This window comes from Podarcis muralis, chromosome 12 (genome assembly GCF_964188315.1).
Source record: "Podarcis muralis chromosome 12, rPodMur119.hap1.1, whole genome shotgun sequence".
Classification (NCBI taxonomy): Eukaryota; Metazoa; Chordata; class Lepidosauria; order Squamata; family Lacertidae; genus Podarcis; species Podarcis muralis.
Window position 1 is genome coordinate 14,862,243 of NC_135666.1, and position 20,244 is coordinate 14,882,486.

The following is a 20,244-nucleotide window of genomic DNA, read 5'->3' on the forward strand; positions in this document are numbered from 1 at the left end:
AGTTTTTCGTCTTGCGATGCACGGTTTCCCATAGGAATGCATTGAAAATCAATTAATGCGTTCCTAGGGAAACCGCCTTCAGACCAGGTCCGGGGACAGTCTGTCCCCCGACCTCTTCTGAAGGCTGGGGGGGGGGACAAGGGCTTTTCTTCCCACCCCCAGCATTTTAAAAAACCCCGGGACAGCGGAGGACGTCTCCGCTGTCCGGGGCGATCTTAAAATGCTGACGGGCGGCATTTTAAAATCGCCCGGGACAGCGGAGGACTTCTCCGCTGTCCGGGGCGATTTAAAAGCCCCTGGGAAGGCAGGCAGGGGGGACAAAGACTTTCGCCCCCCGCCAGCCTTCAGAAGAGGTCCTGGACCTCTTCTGAAGGCTGGCGGGGGGCGAAAGTCTTTGCTCCCCCCCGCCTGCCTTCAAAAGCCCTCCGGGACAGCGGAGAAACGCGCTGCGTTTCTCCGCTCTCCCGAGAAGGCAGGCAGGGGGGAGCAAAGACTTTTGCCCCCCGCCGGCCTTCAGAAGAGGTCCAGGACCGGCCCAGGCTTCGGGGACCTATCCGCAAGCAGCGGCAGCACTGCCGCTGCTTGCGGACAGGTGCCAGCATGCCGAAGCCTGGGCGCGCCAAGATCAGCGCGCCCAGGCTTCCCGCCCCGCTGCCCGGGATCGGGGCATCGTCCCGATGGCGGGCGGCGGGGGGAGGCGTTCCCGCCCCACCGCCCGGGATCGGGGCATCGTCCCGATGGCGGGCGGCAGCGGAGGCGTTCCCCCCCCGCCGCCCGGGATCGGGGCATCGTCCCGATGGCGGGCGGCGGCGGAGGCGTTCCCCCCCCGCCGCCGCCCGGGATCGGGGCATCGTCCCGATGGCGGGCGGCGGGGGGAGGCATTCCCGCCCCGCCGCCCGGGATCGGGGCATCGTCCCGATGGCGGGCGGCGGGGGGAGGCGTTCCCGCCCCGCCGCCCGGGATCGGGGCATCGTCCCGATGGCGGGCGGCGGGGGGAGGCATTCCCGCCCCGCCGCCCGGGATCGGGGCATCGTTCCGAAGCCCGGCGGCGGCGGGAGGAGGTGTCCCCGCCCCGCCGCCAGGCTTCGGAGGAGGTCCAAGGACAGCGGGGAAGACGCGCTGCGCTTCCCCGCTGTCCCGGAGATTTCCCTATGGGCTGTCGTCTTGCGAAGCAAGCCCATAGGGAAATTCGTTTTGCGAAGCGCCTCCAAAACGGAAAACCCTTTCGTCTAGCGGGTTTTCCGTCTTGCGAGGCGTTCGTCTTGCGAGGTACCACTGTAAGTCTCTAAACCATCAATCAGCTACTTTTCTTAAAACCCTCATTTGCAAAACATTTATTTAGTCCCTTTCAGACACAACTCCTTTTTTACCCCTTCAGCTTTGTGGCTTTGATTACCTTTTCATTTACAATTTAAAAAAAACTCTTTCGGCAACAAGTCATGGACTAGCTTACATAGGGGTTAAAGCGTAAGATTACAACAATAAGCGGAAATGTAATGAGACCAGTTTATGAACAAGTGATGAATACGTGTTTCAAGATAATTGTAAAGTTATTCCCTCCAACAGAGAGAGATCAGGAAGTTGAATGCCTATCAGTTCAACAGTGAAATGGCCACACACAAAACTGATGCTCAGGAAGCTGCCTGATATAATAGCTGAGCAATGTTTACACTGAATGGCAGGCTCTAACGTAGGAAGAGAAGGAAGAAAGAGGGGAACCTGAGTTGGAGAAGGGCACATCTCACCTTTCTGCCCTGACTTCCACCACTTCAGGAGGGGGCTAAAGTATACTGGCTCTCCTCCTCCCCTTTCCTGCTAAGGAGGAAGCGTCAATGGAGGCTGGGGAGAGCTTTCATCAGCTGAGGAGCAGGAGGTGGCAGCAACTATACACTCCAGAACCAAAAGCCACCCCACCTGGGAGGTCTAAGCAGCAACAAGGGCCTGCAGTGTTTCCCAACCTTGTGCCTCCAGCTGTTTTTGAACTACAACTCCCATCATCCCTGACTAGCAAGACCAGTGGCAAGGGATGATGGGAATTGTAGTCCAAAAACAGCTGGAGGCACAAGGTTGGGAAACACTGCCTTATAGCATCCTCTTCCAGGCTGACCTGAGCTCTGGACAAGAGCATTCCTCTTCAGCCACTGTGTTGTAGGTACCACTGGTTCCTTAAACAGCTATCTTCCTTTCTTCTTCTGAATACTCTTCTGTGTGCTTCAGCTGCCAGTTCCTCCCCAAACCTCTAATTCTAATGCATCATTATTTTAAGATATGACAAGTTTTACAGCATGTTCAAACACCATGAGAAATGCAAGCCTCTGTTCTATTTTAGGCATCAAACATATCCTAGATATCACAACACCGTCAACCATCCGCAGGCAGCTAGTTCTCAATTTGTATGTAAACACTGCAAGAGGTTCAACACATTTCCTCCTTCGGTACCCTGTAGCCCTTCTAGGAACCAAAAAGAGAAGCACTTAACAAAACACTAATTGATACAGATGGTGTATTGCAGTCCTTCCGTTCTTGTCTGGCATGTACCCTGTACAGTTATCTACAATCCATACAGCCGGACTCTGGGCAGTGAAGACTGGATACATAGGGAGAAACATACCTCTTCCTCAACAAATTAACAACAACAAAAAGTGCTCAACGTAAGTCAGGGGAATGACAGTCTCTTGGGAAGAGCTCTGCTTAGCTTAGCACAACATCAGGCACATCTGAGCTGGAACAGCCTATTGAGGAAAACACAGCGCAGGCAGGCAGAAGTTGCTTTTTTATCCTGTGTAAAATTTGGACTCCTTGCTATTCCAAATACATTCATGGCCCCATCGTAAAACCTGCTGAGGGGCAAAGCACCAGTGAGTGCCTACGGTAAATAGCACATCTAATGTTGCCCTGCAAAATCCCTAAATAAAGATGCAGGCAGTGAAAAGAGATTTGTTTGTTTGTTTGTTGTCCCAGCAGTACCAAATGCTAAAGACAGGCTAAGCTCTCAGAAGCAAGGAGACAGCAATGGCTGCTTCTGGGGTGAACAGAAGCTTTTGTTCTAGGTGTGGGGATGCACAAACATGTGAAGTATACAGTATGTGAAATGTGTGATTGCGAGTTATTGCAGCCATAAATCAATCCACTTCCAAATCAGGTAATTTTCTGTTGCATATTGAGCACAGTAAAGCAAAACGCAAAACAGGTGATTAAATATCCTAGGTTGAATCCGACTAAGATCTTCTTGGAGCAGACCCGCTGAAATGAATGAACCCAAGTTAGCCATGTCCATTAACTTCAGTGCATCTACTGTGAGCAAGGCTAGCACTTAGATACAACCCTCTGTAACCCGAGGTTTCTTCCTACACACTTCAAATTTTGTTGCCCAAACTTATTGATCATTTGGCCATTGCCAGGAGCGGAATTTACATGTTCAAATGTGAAATCCGTACAGCATGCAAATGCTTCAGATTCTAGCCTTAGAATTTCTAAATAAGCATGTTCTAGAACAGCCTTGCTGTACACCTACTATTCTGAGTGGGCTGCCAAAAATGTGCTGAATTTTGTTGCACTGCTTGCCTGTTACTTGCTGGGTACAATTCATGGTGTAACTCATTGGTAGGCAAACTAAGGCCCGGGGGCCGGATCCGCCCCAATTGCCTTCCAAATCCGGCCCATGGACGGTCCGGGAATCAGCGTGTTTTTACATGAGTAGAATGTGTCCTTTTATGTAAAATGCATCTCTGGGTTATTTGTGGGGCGTAGGAATTCGTTCATTCCCCCCCCCCAAAATATAGTCCGGCCCCCCACAAGGTCTGAGGGACAGTGGACCGGCCCCCTGCTGAAAATGTTTGCTGACCCCTGGTGTAACTTATACAGCATTTTCTCCTGAATGAACTCTTCCCCAGTATTTACTTGAGCAGAGACTAGGGTTGAGTTACATCACCCTAACTCTTGAAACTCCCTTTCTAAGGAGCTTCACCAGAACTACAATTATTATTCCACAGAGTGCTGGGTTAAACAAAAGTAAAGTTTCTTTAATCAATTCTTCTTTTTAAATTTTTGTTAGATATGCTGATATAAAAGCTACATTTTTATGAGGGTTTTACCATATGTTTTAATACTCCATTTCATATGCTAATATTTTCTTTCCCAGCTTGGACTTACTTTTTGAACAGAAACATGGGCTAGAAATACAACAAATAAATACATATTCAGTTATAGTCTGGCATCTATGCTCATGTAATCCACATTATGCAATTTGTTGTATTGCCTCCAATGAGAAACAAGCTACTCTGGGGTAAACACTAGAGCAAACTAGAGCTGTGTGCACTCTAACCCATTTGTAGCACAAAAATGTAGTTTTTCCTCAATCTGGAATTGTTCATGCTTGTCATTGACATGCTGTTTTCAATCCAGATCTCTCTATAATTTAGTATTTATTATTTACATGGACGGGGTGAGCTCCCGTTCCTCTGACCCAGCTTCTGACAACCTAGCAGTTCAAAAGCACACCAGTGCAAGTAGATAAATAGGTACCACTGCAGTGGGAAGGTCAACAGTGTTTCCATGCGCCCTGGCACTCATCATAGTCCTCCATGCACCAGAAGCAATTTGGTCATGCTGGCCACATGACTCAGAAAGCTGTCTGCAGACAAACACTGGCTCTCTCAGCCTGAAAAGCAAGATGAGCGCTGCACCCCATAGTTGCCTTTGACTGGACTTAACCGTCCAGGGGTCCTTTACCTTACCTACTAATAACAACGGGCAATTTGGTTTCCTACAATGTAGCTGGATATGCTAAAAAACATATGCCATTACTGCTATGCAGCAACCGTCTTGACTGGGATTTATTTAAACCTTTTTTTTTTAAGAGGCAAACAACTGCAAAGACATATTGTTTACAGAGAAATGGCAGTACATGTTTTATTTCTAGGCAGATGGGAGAGCTTAGTTTTGAAAAAGGCTTAGTCATTAAGCCACATCTCATGAGACTTTTTTTTCCTGAACTCAAGACTGCGTGCTAACATGATTCATACAAATAAGAGCATTAATGTAATAAATGACAGAAGCAAGCAAAGCAAAAGAGAGGCGGGGCAGTCATTTTTGAAAGCTGTTTTATAGAGACCAAAATTAAGTTTAATTATTTTGCATTATCAATTCAGCAAGTCTTAAGAACACCCCGATGCCTCCTGCGCAATGTGCAGCTGCAGCTTAGATCTGGGACACAGAAGGGAGTTGACCAAACCGTCTCCCTCAGTCACAACATATATTGCAGTGCATGGCCACAGACACACAGAGACTGGATGCTGAACCAAGATTCAAGCTTCCCATAGTAACACTTTCCATTCTTTCCCATGCCAGATGTGCAGAGTACATGTCTATAGGCAATAATTTCGAAACAGAACTATCCGTGATCATACGGCCATAAAAATGAGGGTGGGACTACCATTAATCTCTACACTTAAACAATAAAGGGAGCACAGCGGCATCAGCAAAAACTTTGAGGAAACCTAATTCCTTTGCACAGAGAACCAAGAGATAAAAGAAGTGAAAGTACAGTTTAACAGAGTAGTATAGCAAGTACTGTAACATTGAGAAACTACTTAGAAAGAGGTACACCCTTAGCAATATTTACTTGAAATACATTCTGTCCAGAGGCCAAGTTTGTATACACTACCAAGTGTCCCTAATGATTCATGAACATGTATTTTGGACTTGTCTACACAGCGTTGTCAGAGGAGATAACAGTATTTATATGAACATATATAAATATGAAGCTAGCCACATGCCAAGTCAGACCAGTACTGTCCACTTTCAGCTGGAACTGGCAGACTACCAAGGACTGAGGTAGTAGTCTCTTCCATCACCACTGCCTGATGTCCTTTTAAATGGAAATGCCAGGAATTGAACTGGGGTGGCTTCTGTGTCCAAAAGATGTGCTTTCCAACTAAACCGCACGCTACCTTCCATTTTGCCTGTCCAAAATGCTACTACCAAATCCAGGTTACAGACTCAGCTGGGCTAGAATAATGTTCCTGTACAAAAAGCTATTCCCTTAGTGTTTTATAGTCCAGATCAGGGGTCGGCAAGGTTTACCTTGCCTGGGCCGGTTCACTCCAGCAGAGATCCCTCCATGAGCCAGAGCGCACGCACATGCAATTTCCGGTGGCATGGAAGCGAGTCCCTGCGCCATGCTGCGCTGGTTTAGCGCAGTGCGTGGGGACTCACCGAGCAGCAGCTCGGTTCGGGGGCAGCTCATGGGCTGGTTAAATGACCCCCGTGGCCCTTAGGTTGCTGACCACTGGTCCAGATATTCAACAGCATAAATCTGAACAGTTTTGACTCTTGTACACCTCTGAAACTTTACCAGCGCCCCTGGGTTGACAAAAGACGGTCAAAGTTTAAGGCTGCTAATGAACTGCATAGGAACGAATGGATTTATTTTTGTTGTTTTGTGAAGTATCATACATGTGAATCTGCTGTTAATTAAACTTAATAAAGATGGGGGGGAAACAAAATTGAAGGCTGCAGGCAGGCATGTCCGATATGGGGCATCTTATTCACTTCTGCACTCTTGCCTGCAGCAAACTCTTAGGATAAGGTGGGCTAATGTCTTGGGGACTTGTTCTGTTGCACAGATCACATTGGATACCTTGAGGGTCCTGCCTTTAGGGCTCTCTGGGTTTAATTATGTGATCCCCTGGCCTCTCTGCAGGCCCATGATTATGCCTGCTATTTGGCTGAAGAGCCAAGATTTTGAGAAAACATCCAGAACAAACAAACAAAGTAAAAATAGCGAGAGAGATGAAAAGGTGCTTTGACTATACCACCTAGATCTATTTTGGTTTCAAGAGCAGTACAGTCATTTTTCCTAAGGCAACATTCATATAAGCAACACAAATATAAACATATAATCTGTCAAGAAAAATCTGCCATTCAGCTCCCATGCTGTTTTGCCAATCCCTAAAAACAACTGGATTGACAGCATATTAATTCAAAGCTGCTTGAATTTCATGTCAGGTACTCTATTTCAAAAGTGTGCCAGCCCAATTCTGACAAAGTCTGCAGGATGTCAAGAAAACAAGGGTACAGTAAGCAAAATTTCATGAAACTGCATAAATAAATGCTTAAAATGTACAATAGTACAGAATTAGATAGTGAGACCAGTGCTGCATTTTTATAAAACTGTGAAACATAATGCCCATTCTACATTCATTTGCAAGGAATCAACCTTTCAGTGAAGCAACACCTACTTTCTGGAATTCTCTGCCCATTAATTTTAGGCAGACACATTCACTGTATTGCTTTCAATGCCTAATAAAAAAATTGTTTAGGCAAGTTTACCCTGACATGCAATTTTAAAATGCACTATTAACACGTGATGTACGGTATATTTGTTTTAAAACTTCTCACTTTAGGAATATTTTGAAAAATGTTATGGCAAATTGTTTTAATGTTTAATTTTAGCTGCATTTTTATTGAATATCTTATGCTGTTTTTGTAAACCACTTGGGGTTTTTTGGTCAATTAAGCAATATATAAATTTTATCAAATAAATAAAATAAAATATCTGGAGTATTGTGAAGCAACACAGCATATTTTAAACTTCAAAATACTGACAAATCAGACCACTCTTGGCAATCTCAGGACAAACAATTCAGAAGCAACCAGGAATGCTATTTGGCAAGATTTTATGTGCAGTGCTACATTAATTCAAGTCTCAAGAACAATTGAGGAAGTGGTGCCATTCGCATGTTCCCAAGGATCTAAGTCAACAGACAAAATATAAGAAGATAAAGATAAAAAAGTAGGGGATGCTGTAGAAGCTAGGACTGACTGGTTGGGGGGGGGGGAGCTGGAGCAGCTGTGATAGAAGTTTAAGCTCATTTTAAAGATCCTTTCTTTTCTAAACGGGAGAGAAAGCTTTGGAAGGCAGTAAAGGCAGAAGATGAAAGCTGTTTTCCACTAAAATGACTTGAGAACAGAGAATCAATTTCAATACCACAAGCAATGGCAATGAACAGATGACCTGGTATAGCTCACTTAGCAACTAACCAAACGAAGCCTGTAAATACCACAACAAATAGAAGTGGTACCTGCACTTTACACATGGCCTAGAAGTGCTCCACAAGTTAATAATGCCCTGAAAGAAACTGGACAAGCACGTCTACATTAGTTGGCTTAGTGAAGACACAAACTGACAGACAAGCCGTAGCTTCTTTCTAAAGTCTGAATGAATGAATTTCAACTGGAAGTTAACATCACAACAAACCAGAAACGAAGCCATGCTATCTACTCTATCAGCAGGTTCACACACACACAAAAGAAACCTCACACAATTTATGGAACCTTAAATTTGTGCACTGGATTATTAACTTCTGCCATAGAACATTTGCATTACAACAACATTTGAAGAGGGGGCTACTGTGGAGTGCAGCATGACAGGAAGAATGTTTGAACCACGTGATAGGCACAGCTACTCTCATACTTTCGTCATGTGAGCATAAAGGACATACAAAGTTTCCATTATTAATTACAGGGAAAGTATCATGTGGCACTTCACACTGGCAAAGTCTTATTGAGAAAAATCAAGGCATGCATACCTGGTAACTGAACATCCATGTCCAAGCATATTCAAGTGTTATTCCTCTCCTCTCAGAATCAGGCTAACACCATCTCATTGGGCCACAGCTTTGTTAATTCTTGCAGAATTTAGCTATTTGGAACATGCTAAAGCATAAGTTCATGTATTTTTAGAACTGCACTATTAGAGGCTTGGGGTGAAAAAAGGACTGCTGAAATACACAAGGCTCAATTTAACACTTGGTGCTGTATCACAATCACACAACACAGCCAAGCTTGAGTAAGGACAGTCGTGTTGACAACTAGCTGATGGAATATAAAGGTTATGAAAATAGCATTAGGAAGAGGTATGCTAAGCATTGCACTAGTTAATATCTTCATTATTAAGAATCTGATTCAACTAAAAAATGCTTTCTACAGATGTTAGCGGATATAATCTAATTACTCTGACATGCAAAGGAGCTTGCCTTTGAACTAGCGGAAATATATTGCTTAAGCCATGCTGCTATACGATAAGGACAGCCAAATGACAATGTAATGCTCATCATATGACAGTTATTTTCAGCCAAAGACAAACTACAGTCTCATTTTTAGTAACAAATTCATTGTACACTTATTCAACCGAGTTAGAACACCACCTCTAATGCTTCAAACCCAACAATATTTACTGGGACGTCTCACAAATTTCAACGAAACTCACTTTTAAAGAAAGCACACTCTTAGTTACAAATAAGTTGCACTGAAATAAATGTAACTGACATCTAAAGCAGCATGGTTAGGAAAGGAAGTCTAACTTACTGGTAGAAATTTTACAGCTGTACCAGAAGTCGGGGGGGGGGGGAGTTACTGCACTGACTCATTACAAGAGAATGCCACTCTAAGTGATTCTTCCAGAAGTTCTTCTAAACACACAAGTTCTGCAAGAGAAGTTTGTATTTGTTTAAATTACACAGACAAGACGTTACTACTGTATTTTGACCAGTATTCCTCCAGCAATCAACCTTGAAAAAAGTTTTTACTCCTAAATAACACATATATGATCACAGCACCACCAACACACCAAAATTAATGAGACCTGGATGCAACTTGTTTAGGAACAGGATATTAAACCCTAACTGTTCAATTCTATGCCTATTTACTGAGATGTCCTGTCATTCAATGGGACTGGTTCCATGCAAATGTGATACGGCTGAAGACCAAACATTTTACTGCAAAAAAGAAGTATTGATTATCCACTGAGGCCAGTCTTGGATGAATAAAAATCAAACTGAAGATGTAGGCTGACAAACAATTTGTAAATATAGTTTACCAAAAGTTCAACTAAGTAATTTTTTGAATTCTTCATCGTTAGTTCTGCTACCTAAGATTATTTATATTGCCAACCACAAACCATAACTTTGTAGCCACTGAGAAAGAAGGGGAGGAAACATAATATTTACAATGGACAATTTTCTCTTCATATTCAAAGCAGCACAAGCAGTATTCTTATTTCATTGTAGTTTGTGAAGCCCATGCTTCATTAAGCAGCCTAAAGCAAAGCTTAGGAGAACTTAGAATCTTGAAAATCCATGATTTAGTCTCTCAGAAATGTTAGCACTGATAAAATATCTAGGGCCATTTTTGTAAGGGCTTGGTGTATCTGGCTGTTTTGCAGAGCAACAAAGTCTACTGGTACAAGTATTCAGCATCAAAGTATCAATCTAGCCCAAATACTGTATACTCTTTTCGATTTACCCTAGTCTCAAAAATTGGCAGATCCTAAAATAAATTCCTATTCCAACATTCACGGTTACTGTGACCATGTCCTAACATGGATCCTTCTCATGTCAACACATCTTGTACACCATCTTGAAACAAAGGTGTACACCAACTTCCACTACAGCAGGACTGCAAAATTTTAACTGTGTGCAACCTTTGTATCTGAAAAGCATTGGCTGAATTCCATTATTATTTAGTTTAATATAACTTTTAAACCCTTTACAAAAACATACATGACAGGCTTAAATTCTGGTTCTCTTCAGATCAACCTGCACCTTGGTCAGCATCTATTTAACAGCTGTTCTTTGCCAACCTGAATTTAAAATTTCCTCCTACCTGCATATCTCTGAATATTACTCAGTTTGTAGAATTATAGAGTCATTTCTCCAAGGGGCTCAGTGATATTTTAGCAGCTTTTAGGCATGTTGGTTTAAGCCAAGGGATGGGACACTTGGTTCATAGCCACCAACAGAGATGAACTCTCCAAATCCAAATTAAACTACCTAGCTGGGGGGGGGGGTCTTCAATTTAAGGCTCAGTCATCTATACACACTCGGGAATAAGTTGGGTTGAACTTCATGTACCTTACTTGCAAGTAGACATGTAAAGGATTACACTGTAAATCTACTTCTCTAAGGTGCCACGTTCTATGACCCTTCTAAAGTTTCTACACATTTCATAAAACTAAGCAACAATCCAGATTTGGAAATACTATACATGTATTCTGAGCATCATCTACACAGAAATACTGATGAAAAACCTGAAGTATCTGTGAACAGAGAAACATCTCCATTGCCAAGACAACCACTGCCACTCCCAGATTTACCACATTCTACTGCTGTTGTTTCATTCCTGTGTGAGCCAACAGGAAGCTTTCGTTCAGTCATCTCAGAAACACAGATCTGCTAACAAAAGCAGGCCACGAATCTGGCACATTGCACCATGGCAAAACAAGGGCCATGACTATGAGCCTTGATTTCTTAGCCAGGCTGCCCCCCCCCTAAATATTTGAATCCTTTTGAGCCATAACTCAGCACCAAAACATGGACCCCTATTTAGCAGAGCAAAAACATTCCTAACAACAAGACCTGAAATTCAACTTAGGCCTACCTATAACATTTTACAAATCTGAGCTTAAACAGAATCCTTCAACACAGCGAAATTTACAGAATAATGCAAACCCCCTTTGCTGCAGACTATGGCATGGTGGTGGATAGGGCAGAGGAATCCCTCTGTCCAGCCATGCCAGCCTCCAACTGAAGAGTGATGACAGCGATGACAGTTCTGCTGATGCAGAACACCCCATTCCACCTGATGGGTAGATGGAAGCACTGCCAGCAGAAAGCTCCAAAACAGGGTATTCCAGGGCAGGAAGGAGCAGAGCCATATGATCCCAAGCAGGCCTGACTGCTACAGGCTGGTACAACAATCTGCCTCCACTACACACACTTTCTACCCAGGTTTGCATTCATAGCAGGTAGCCTGACTGCTCCATTAAGCCCAGCCAGGCAATGACTGGGGTTACAACTGCACCCTAACAGGAGGGAAGCTTTCATCAATCTGGAGCTAAATCTTTTTTAAAATTTTCTACATCAGTGGTTCTTAACCTTTTCGGGGTCATGGACCTCTTTGAGAATCTGATAAAAACTCTGGACTCTCTCCCCAGAAAAATGCATATAAACACACACACACACACACAACATTTTACATACAATTTATGTTATTGCATTTGGGGAATCTCTTTTTGCACCTGCTTCACAGACCACTGAAATCTTAGACTTACGGCCCCCGAGTACCTCGAAGAAAGATAAACCACAAAAATGATTAGGGAATCTGCAAGTTCCTAGTTAAGGATTTACTTTCATAATGGAGCAGAATTTCAGAATGGCAACAGACAGTCCAATACTGACAGTTAATGTTGTTCTTAGCAACGCGACTTGTATTACAAAATCAAGCTTTATTAGAAGTTACAAATAACACTGAGAATGGCTGAAGAAAACAAAAGATTTACAGGAGGGAGAAGAGAGATGCCCAACTGTTAAGGACAAGATCTGGGACCCCTGCCATCTTGGAAAATAAATCTCCCTTGCAGAACACACTACCTAGCCTGGATTTTCTAGTTACCCAAGAATAGTTCTCAACACAGAGATCCACTGTAATCACCAGAAATCCCAATCAAGTATCTGTACTAACAAATACTCTTCTCCTTGTACATATTGTATGTATGTATATGTATATATAATATGTAATGCCATGAACGTGCTCCCTGAAAAAGGGCCTGCCTGAGGCAAAAGACAAGACGGACTGATAGTAATTGAATTTTTCTCCAACACTAGCAACAAAACAGCATCTTTCACCGCATCTAAAGGCTAGCTTACTGGGTGCAGGGCAAGCTATGAATGGTGCACAAAGCACTGTTCTCCCAATACCTTGCAAACACTCCCTGCCTCCCAGCATTTGCTGCCTCACGCAGCCTAATTGTAGGACGAGCCCTGCCCCAAACCATAGACAGATCCTATTCCCCTTCTGCTTACCAAACAAAGATTTTCAGTTTAAGTTCCCATATCCCTAACCAAAGTGAGCAAGCCCCCCTAAAATATAAAGCAGCTGTCAGAGGCCTATACGCTGCCCTCAGAAATATTTTTCCCAACCAGTCCTCAGACTGGCAACTCCTCAGCTCACCTGGATAAATCACACTGTATAAGCTTCTTGTGCAGTTAGGGCAGAAACAAGTGAATGCCATACTGAAAGTGTATTAGTAATATATACCAAATCCATAAAAATAGGGATTATTTTATTTTTTAATAAAATGGTAGAAGAGTCTTGAAGGCTGGCTTGCACAGTTCCTAGTGAATATATGGAAGACACACCCACAAATTACTGTGCCATAATTCGTGCAGATACTAACGGAGATGAAGCGTTTAAAAGCAGGGCTCTCCTTGGGAACACAATAAACTATTTAATTAAATTTCCAGAGGGAATAGCCATGTTAGTCTCAAGTGGCAAAAACAACAAAAAGCCTTGTGGTATCTTAATAGATGTCAGTTTTAATGGCATCAGCTTTTAATGGCAGCATCAGCTTTTGTGAACTACAGTCTGCTTCCCCAGATGCACAAAGTGCTAACCTGCTTTGCAAGGTACATGGTTGGGGTGACCTCACTGTTTACAATTCCCCATCTCCAACTATGGAAAGATCTTCCTGCAACTCAGAATTTCACTTTATACATCTGATGAAGTGGATTGTAGTCCATGAAAGTTTATGCCATAATAAACATGTTAGTCATCAAGTTCTCACAAGGCTCTTTGCTATCTTCAGTTATTAAGGAAAGCAAACTTGTCTAAATTCTTAAGAATGTGATCAGCCTGAAAGCGTGCAAGTTAACAGCTGAAAAACAACAACATGTGCGGTGCACTGAATAATACACGCTGCTTACTCTTCTTTCTACAAACCTTCAGGTAAACAGGTACAGTACTCTGTAAGGTATGTGTGCACATAACAGGCCAAAGTCCATAAATGCAAGCCTTGAGGGTTCAGATGGAAATGTCAGATCCTATGCAGCACAGGGAGAGGAGGTGGATCAAGCAGGAATGCTGCTTAGGGTGTGACTGTCAGTGCAAGAATACTTATTTATTTGCAATGAAGCTAACTGTGGGGCTCAGAGAAATACCCTCCAGTACTTTCTCAAAAAAGCCAAGTTATGTTATTTGTTTCTCCGGGAGTTAGGAAAGGTACCAACCCTCCCAGAAAAACACGGAATGGGGGGTGGGGCGGGGCAGCAAGTAAACACACATTCCTGGATTAAGACCCACGATTACTGGTCAAGGCTCCCAGGCTAGTTGCATGTTTCCAGACAACTGAATGCTGTTTGAGAGAGATTCCAGACTAGGAAATACAGAGGTCCATTTTTTGACGCAAGGTGTGAAGCAGCTCAAGCACAACCACTGGGTTTACTTCTGGAGTATGGTTGAGGACCACAACCCCAGCAAGTTTCCTTTCTTGGCAGGACAGAAGCGGGCTGGTAGTGGTGGCAGGATTGCCAGTGCCAGGCCAGAGGCAACGGGCTGACTGCGGGTTAGCTGGACCTGGGGGCTAAACCCACAGAAGGAGGGGTAGACTACCCAAAGCGTGCCAAGGCAGCCCTGAAGAAGACCACTACCCACGCCCACAAGATTATGGGCTGCTCCTGCCAGGTGGGAACTGGGTGCCGATGCAACAGCCATGGGAGGGAGCACCTGGCCCAGAAGGCGGGAAGGGAAGCGCCCAAGAGTCTCCCCACCCCTGGTGACTCTGCAGGGGCGGCTGCCGTGGCCTGTCGGGAGGGGGCGCCCTCTGGGGCTGGTTATAAGGAAGGTGTGGCTACTGCTGCCGCCGCCCGCCGCCCTTCTTCTCCCTCGCAACTCACCCACGCGGGGAGGTCTCCCGTGGAGACCGTCAGCCTGACGGCGCGCTCCTCGTCCTGCAGGAAGGCGAGCGCCCGGCCCAGGCGGGAGCTCTTGCCGCTCCGGTGCCTCCGCACCCAGAAGACGCACAGCAGGGCCACCAGCACCCAGCTGAAGCTCAGCCCCAGGTAGCCCAGCACGTAGACGGGGAAGATGAGCGCGAAGCTCCGCGCGAACTGCGACACCAGAGCGGGCAAGTCGACGCTCAGCATCGGCGGCGGCTCAGGAGGAGAGGCGGCGGCGGCGGCAGCCGGAGGCTCCGCGGGGTCCGAGGGCTGGGAATCCCCGCCGGGCCCGGAGGGGCTCGGCGGCAGTGGCTGGGCCCCTGCGCCGATCATGCTCTCTGGGCGGTGGCGGCGGCGGCGGCGGCGGCGGCGGAGGGCGGGCGCAGAGGAGGCAGGGCGCGGGAGGCACCACAACCAGCAGCGGCCGCCGCGGCTCCTCGCATCTCTCTCTCTCTCTCAGGCGCGCGCGCGCTCAGCCCCGCCGCTCCCGCCTCACAGTTGCTGAGTGACAACAACAATCGCCCCACCTCCCTCCGCTTCCGGGTTTTCTGAGGCGTTGGGAGGAGCAGGAGGAGGGACCCACCTAGCCCGGAGCGAGCCATTCCCTCGGGAAGAGAGGGGGGAGAAAGAATGGAGGCGGTCCTTCGGAGACTGTGGGACAGTCCATAAGCGGAAGGGGGACGGGATGGAGCAGAAGAAACGGCTGCCTGACGGAGGAGGGGCGGGGCTCTGAAGAGAGAGGCCCCTCCTCCGTCTACCCCGCCGCCTCTTCGGTTCTCTGCCCCCTATTGGCCCACGTCACGTAATCTGAGCAAAGCCACACCCCTCACGGCGCCCTCCCTACGGATGACTCTCCAGCGAGGGGTGGCGCCGCCCGCTTGCTGGTCCGCATCCCGTGAAGCCGCCCGCGTAGCACGCAGGCGCGCGCGCCCAAAAAAATCAAAACCGCCGTCAATTCCATAAAAGGATATGGGACCCAAATGCACGTTATATTTGAGCGTTTGAAATGTTGGTAAAAAGAGCATTGAGTCTTACGTGCATATATGTGTTGTTGTTTAGTCGTGTCCGACTCTTCGTGACCCCATGGACCAGAGCACGCCAGGCACTCCTGTCTTCCGTGCATATGTAGAGCCTGACTTTTTATCTTTCACATTTTATTGCTATGTGTGCTGCCTTGTAGTAGTGCAAATTGTTACACCAGTTTAGAGACACGGGGTGGAAACTCCTGTGGGGATGGTAATATTTGTCAGAGGTGATGATGGTCAGGCTGGATTTGTACTATTTCACACTGAATATGCATAGCTGTCAACGTTTCCCTTTTTTTTTTAAAGGGAAATTCCCTTATTCCGAATAGGATTCCTCGCAAGAAAAGGGAAAAGTTGACAGCTATGTGAATATGGAGACTCCGGACTTGTCCACACCTTTAATGTGCATTTGACTTTAATGTGCATTTGAAGCTGTTTGAGATCCTGTTTTAGGTAGCGTCACCCACATGAGCTCCCCCACAAAAACACGCTCTTATCTCACTATTTCCCTCCCAGTAAATTAGGTTTGCTCAATCCAGGGATAATCCCATAATCCCAACTTCAATAAAATATGGGGGGGGGCAGGTAAACCTCACCCCGCCTAATGAATCACAATACCCAATGCCCATTAACTTTTTGTGGGGGAGGGCCCCTCAAATATTTTATTGGGGGAGGGCAGAGGGACCTTGGCCCCTAGGTTTGGATCCTATGCTAGGAACGCTTTTTGGGGAGGGGGAATCAGGAGTCAGGTAGGGGGGTGTAAAATAATTATAAAGTCTGAGGCTGCATACATGTGTTCCTCGGATGAAGAGCAGTATAGAAATTTAAATACAGACATACATTTAAAGCACATAAAGATTTTCCCCAAATAATCCTGGGAATTGTAGTTTGTTAAGGGTCTTGGGAATTGTAGCTTTGTGACAGGTAAACTACATTTCCCTGGATTCTTTGTGCAAGTCATGTGCTTTAAATGTATGGCATGTACACAGCCATTAACCAAATTCCTGGGCTGAGTGTGTTGTCAGAAGCAGCCTGTTCCTTATGTTCAGTCTGTCCCACTGAGCCACTATTTCGCACTTGGCTCTGACTGGTGGATCATTCCTATGGTCTATTTATGTACATTCAACCAAATGGGAGATCAAACAACTACATATATATTTTCCTCCAATTTGTCCTTAGTAGGTTCCTCACTGTTCCTAAATAATTGAGGCCTAAATACACCTCTGTGTATAGGAGGACTCTGTGTGTAGGATTTTTAAAAACATGCATAGGACCAGACCATTAGTTCTTTATGCAAGAGGATAGTTGATGTCACTTCAGCGAAGTTCACTTGTGTAACATGTCTAAGAGATTTGCACAGGTGTCACACAGGGACATATTATGACCTCGGGATATTTGAGAGGAGTAGGAAAGTGGTGGCTGATTTATTCACACTAGAGGAGTGCTGTGCTGCAGGCCTTTTTGAGACACCCAGGTCAAACAAATTAGTTGAGTGTATTGTAGGGAAGCTACTGCTTATCTGTAGACTTCGCCTCAAATTCTGCAAACTTTTTATGTGCTCCAAGCCCTCCCCATATATTGACAGGTCTTGGGATAAATCAAAATACTTGTAAGGTGAAAAGCACTAGTCAGAGCTGCTCCAAATAAATCATCCCAGGAGAGGATTTTCGCCAGTGGATTGTTGTCCAGCTGCTCTTAGGATACAAATTCCCATAAGACTTTTTTTTGTCTGACTGTTAAATATGTCAGTTATAAATCCACTGCCATCAGAAGTGATGTCTATCTTCTCCTAGGTCTGCAATTATACTGCCTGTTTATTTTTATCTCCCTTTATATTTATGTATGATTCTCTTGGATGTTAGATAAAAAACCTCAGTCTTCTGGGATAGCCCTTAGTAGTAATAAAAATGGGTTAATTGAAATAAACTACCAGCTGCCCTATAAATTCTGTCAAGGACTGCTCCTTAAGACTAGAGCCAGTTTCTTGTTTCCTTCATGACTTGCACTGCCATTGAGGTATTAAGACTGAGATTGTAGAGGAGCAACGTAGAATGTAAGCATGGGGTGGGTTCCACTTTTAATTTGTATACTGCCTTTTTATTTTATTATACACAAGGCGGTTTACACAGGCTTGTGTAATCTGCTTTGTTTGTTAGAAGAACCCATTTGAGATCCATTTGAAGACAAACACTTAGAATTACTGTAAAGCATTCAGAGCCAGGGTCAACATTTACCGCAACCTCCAATGAGTCAGGGCATACCTTAATAGCCTAAATTCTGCTTAGGAACTTTTGCTTATATTGAACATTTGTATTCCAAATTCTACCCAGACACTGAGGTCCAGCGCCGAGGGCCTTCTGGCGGTTCCCTCACTGCGAGAAGCCAAGTTACAGGGAACCAGGCAGAGGGCCTTCTCAGTAGTGGCACCCACCCTGTGGAATGCCCTCCCACCAGATGTCAAAGAGAACGACAACTACCAGACTTTTAGAAGACATCTGAAGGCAGCCCTGTTTAGGGAAGCTTTTAATGTTTGATGCATTACTGTATTTTAATATTTTGTTGGAAGCCTCCCAGAGTGGCTGGGGAAGCCCAGCCAGATGGGCGGGATATAAATATATTATTATTATTATTATTATTATTATTATTATTATTATTATTATTTGTAATATAACGCACTGCACACTTACTCAGACATAATGCTGTTGTAGACATTATTCTAATGAACTTTGTATATATTGTTCTACTTTTATTATGTGTTTTCTAAAACTCAGGAAAAATAATTTACTATTAAATGTGTTTAATAGTACAAGGATTGAACTGAACTGAGCTCACAGTCTTCTGCACACACACAAAAATTGCCTCCTGATTATCCTCCTCACAGTTTTTTAAATTTCAGCAGTATAAATTAAGAGAGGTGGGGCAGAAGTCATCTTGTTGTTGTCATTACTAAACAGCTGGAAGTAAAAACAATCAAACAAACAAACCCTTGCTGATTTACTGGAAATCACCCAGAGATCTACTGCAGAGACAGATCTATCTTCTACCTACCTCAAGCTAAGCTGTTTTGTGTGGAACTGTAGAAAAAGCTTATGCTCAACGTGGATATTGGTCTCAGAGGGGTGACCTCCAAAACTCACCACAAGTGAACCTCATGTTCTGCTGTGTTTTAACATTCATTTATTAATGTAGAATGTGCTATGAGAATAAATCAAGCATTTTCCAGATCAGGCAACAGAACTCAGCATTTATATAACACATTTTCCCAGAGCTAAAAATACATAATTGGTAAATCTATAAAATACATCCATAAAAATAATGCTTTTATGGATCTTTTGTTGATTTTATCCTTTTCTGTTGCACTCTGCCTTGCTATATTTTTATGATTTTTTTATGGATTATTTAAAATTAGTACATAAATAATATTCCTATAACTAGCAGACAGTAAGATTCTCTTACTGGTCTCTTACAGACTCATGCCTGGTCTGGAAGCTGCAGCTAATACAGAAAGCCATATATACAGAAAGCCTAATACAGAAAGCCATAGCCAGACTACTCACAGGAGTAGGTTACAGTACATTACTGGCAACATATTAGTCTTTTGCTGAGGGAGCTGAACTGATTGCCGATTTCCAACTAGGTCAGGTTTAATTTTTTTTGTGTTAATTCACAAAGCCCCAAACAACTTGCGCCTAAGGTACCTTACAGACCTGTTTGGTTATGCTGCACATCATCTGCAGGTATCTTCTTATGGGGTACTCCTTGTGGTCCCATGTGCCCCTGATGTTCAGTTGACTTTTACCAGGGACTGAGCCTTCAGTGTGGAAGGCCTTGACCTGTAAAACTCATTGCCACTAGGAGTCCTGCAGGAGTCATATCTGCTTTTAGATGTCTTTTAAAAACTGCATGTTTCAGACAAGCCTTGGGGATTAGTTTTTTTTTAAGCAACCGGTGTTTATCGGCATGTTACTGAATCCCACCCCATGTAATTATTATTGTATAATGTTTTTATAGTTCTTCTGAAAGTGCGGTTTATAAAAATGTAAATAAACCAAAGAGACGGGGCATGGGGAGGGGGGGTTTGACAGAAAACTGGCCTATCTAAAATGACTTCCCGACTCACAAATCACATATTAACCAGCACAGTTCGTGGACTGTAGCCCAAGCTACAAAATGTTTCTTATGAATTGGACTATAGGCTGCGAACGTTGATGCAGTAATATACTTTTTGGCTTTTAAGGTGTCACAAGACGACCCTTTGCTGCGCCTCAACTGTTCTTCTAGAATAGATGCCACAGTTGTTGTGAAGGGCGGTACCCCAATGCGGATGTAAATATCAGATCAGTCGAGGAGGACGGGTTGCACCCTCCTCTCGGCTCAACAAATGATCGATCTGATGCCCGGGGCGGCAATTGAATTTGCATCAGTATCGGGGTGCTGGCTCCACC

At 44.6% G+C, this 20,244-nt stretch overlaps 1 protein-coding gene across 4 annotated transcripts in view; it reads right to left on the reverse strand.

Annotated features, from left to right (window-relative positions):
• Positions 1–15,312, reverse strand: part of ESYT2 (extended synaptotagmin 2) — a 69,255-nt gene extending 53,943 nt beyond the window's left edge. For 2 of the 4 annotated variants that reach the window (XM_028750858.2, XM_028750857.2), the window contains exon 1: positions 14,733–15,312. In XM_028750858.2, coding sequence (XP_028606691.2) covers positions 14,733–15,107 — 375 coding nt within the window. In that variant the 5' untranslated portion in view covers positions 15,108–15,312. The remainder of the gene's footprint in view (positions 1–14,732) is intronic. The other 2 variants (XM_028750860.2, XM_028750859.2) reach the window with 1 other exon arrangement.
• Between the last annotated feature and the right edge of the window lie 4,932 nt (positions 15,313–20,244).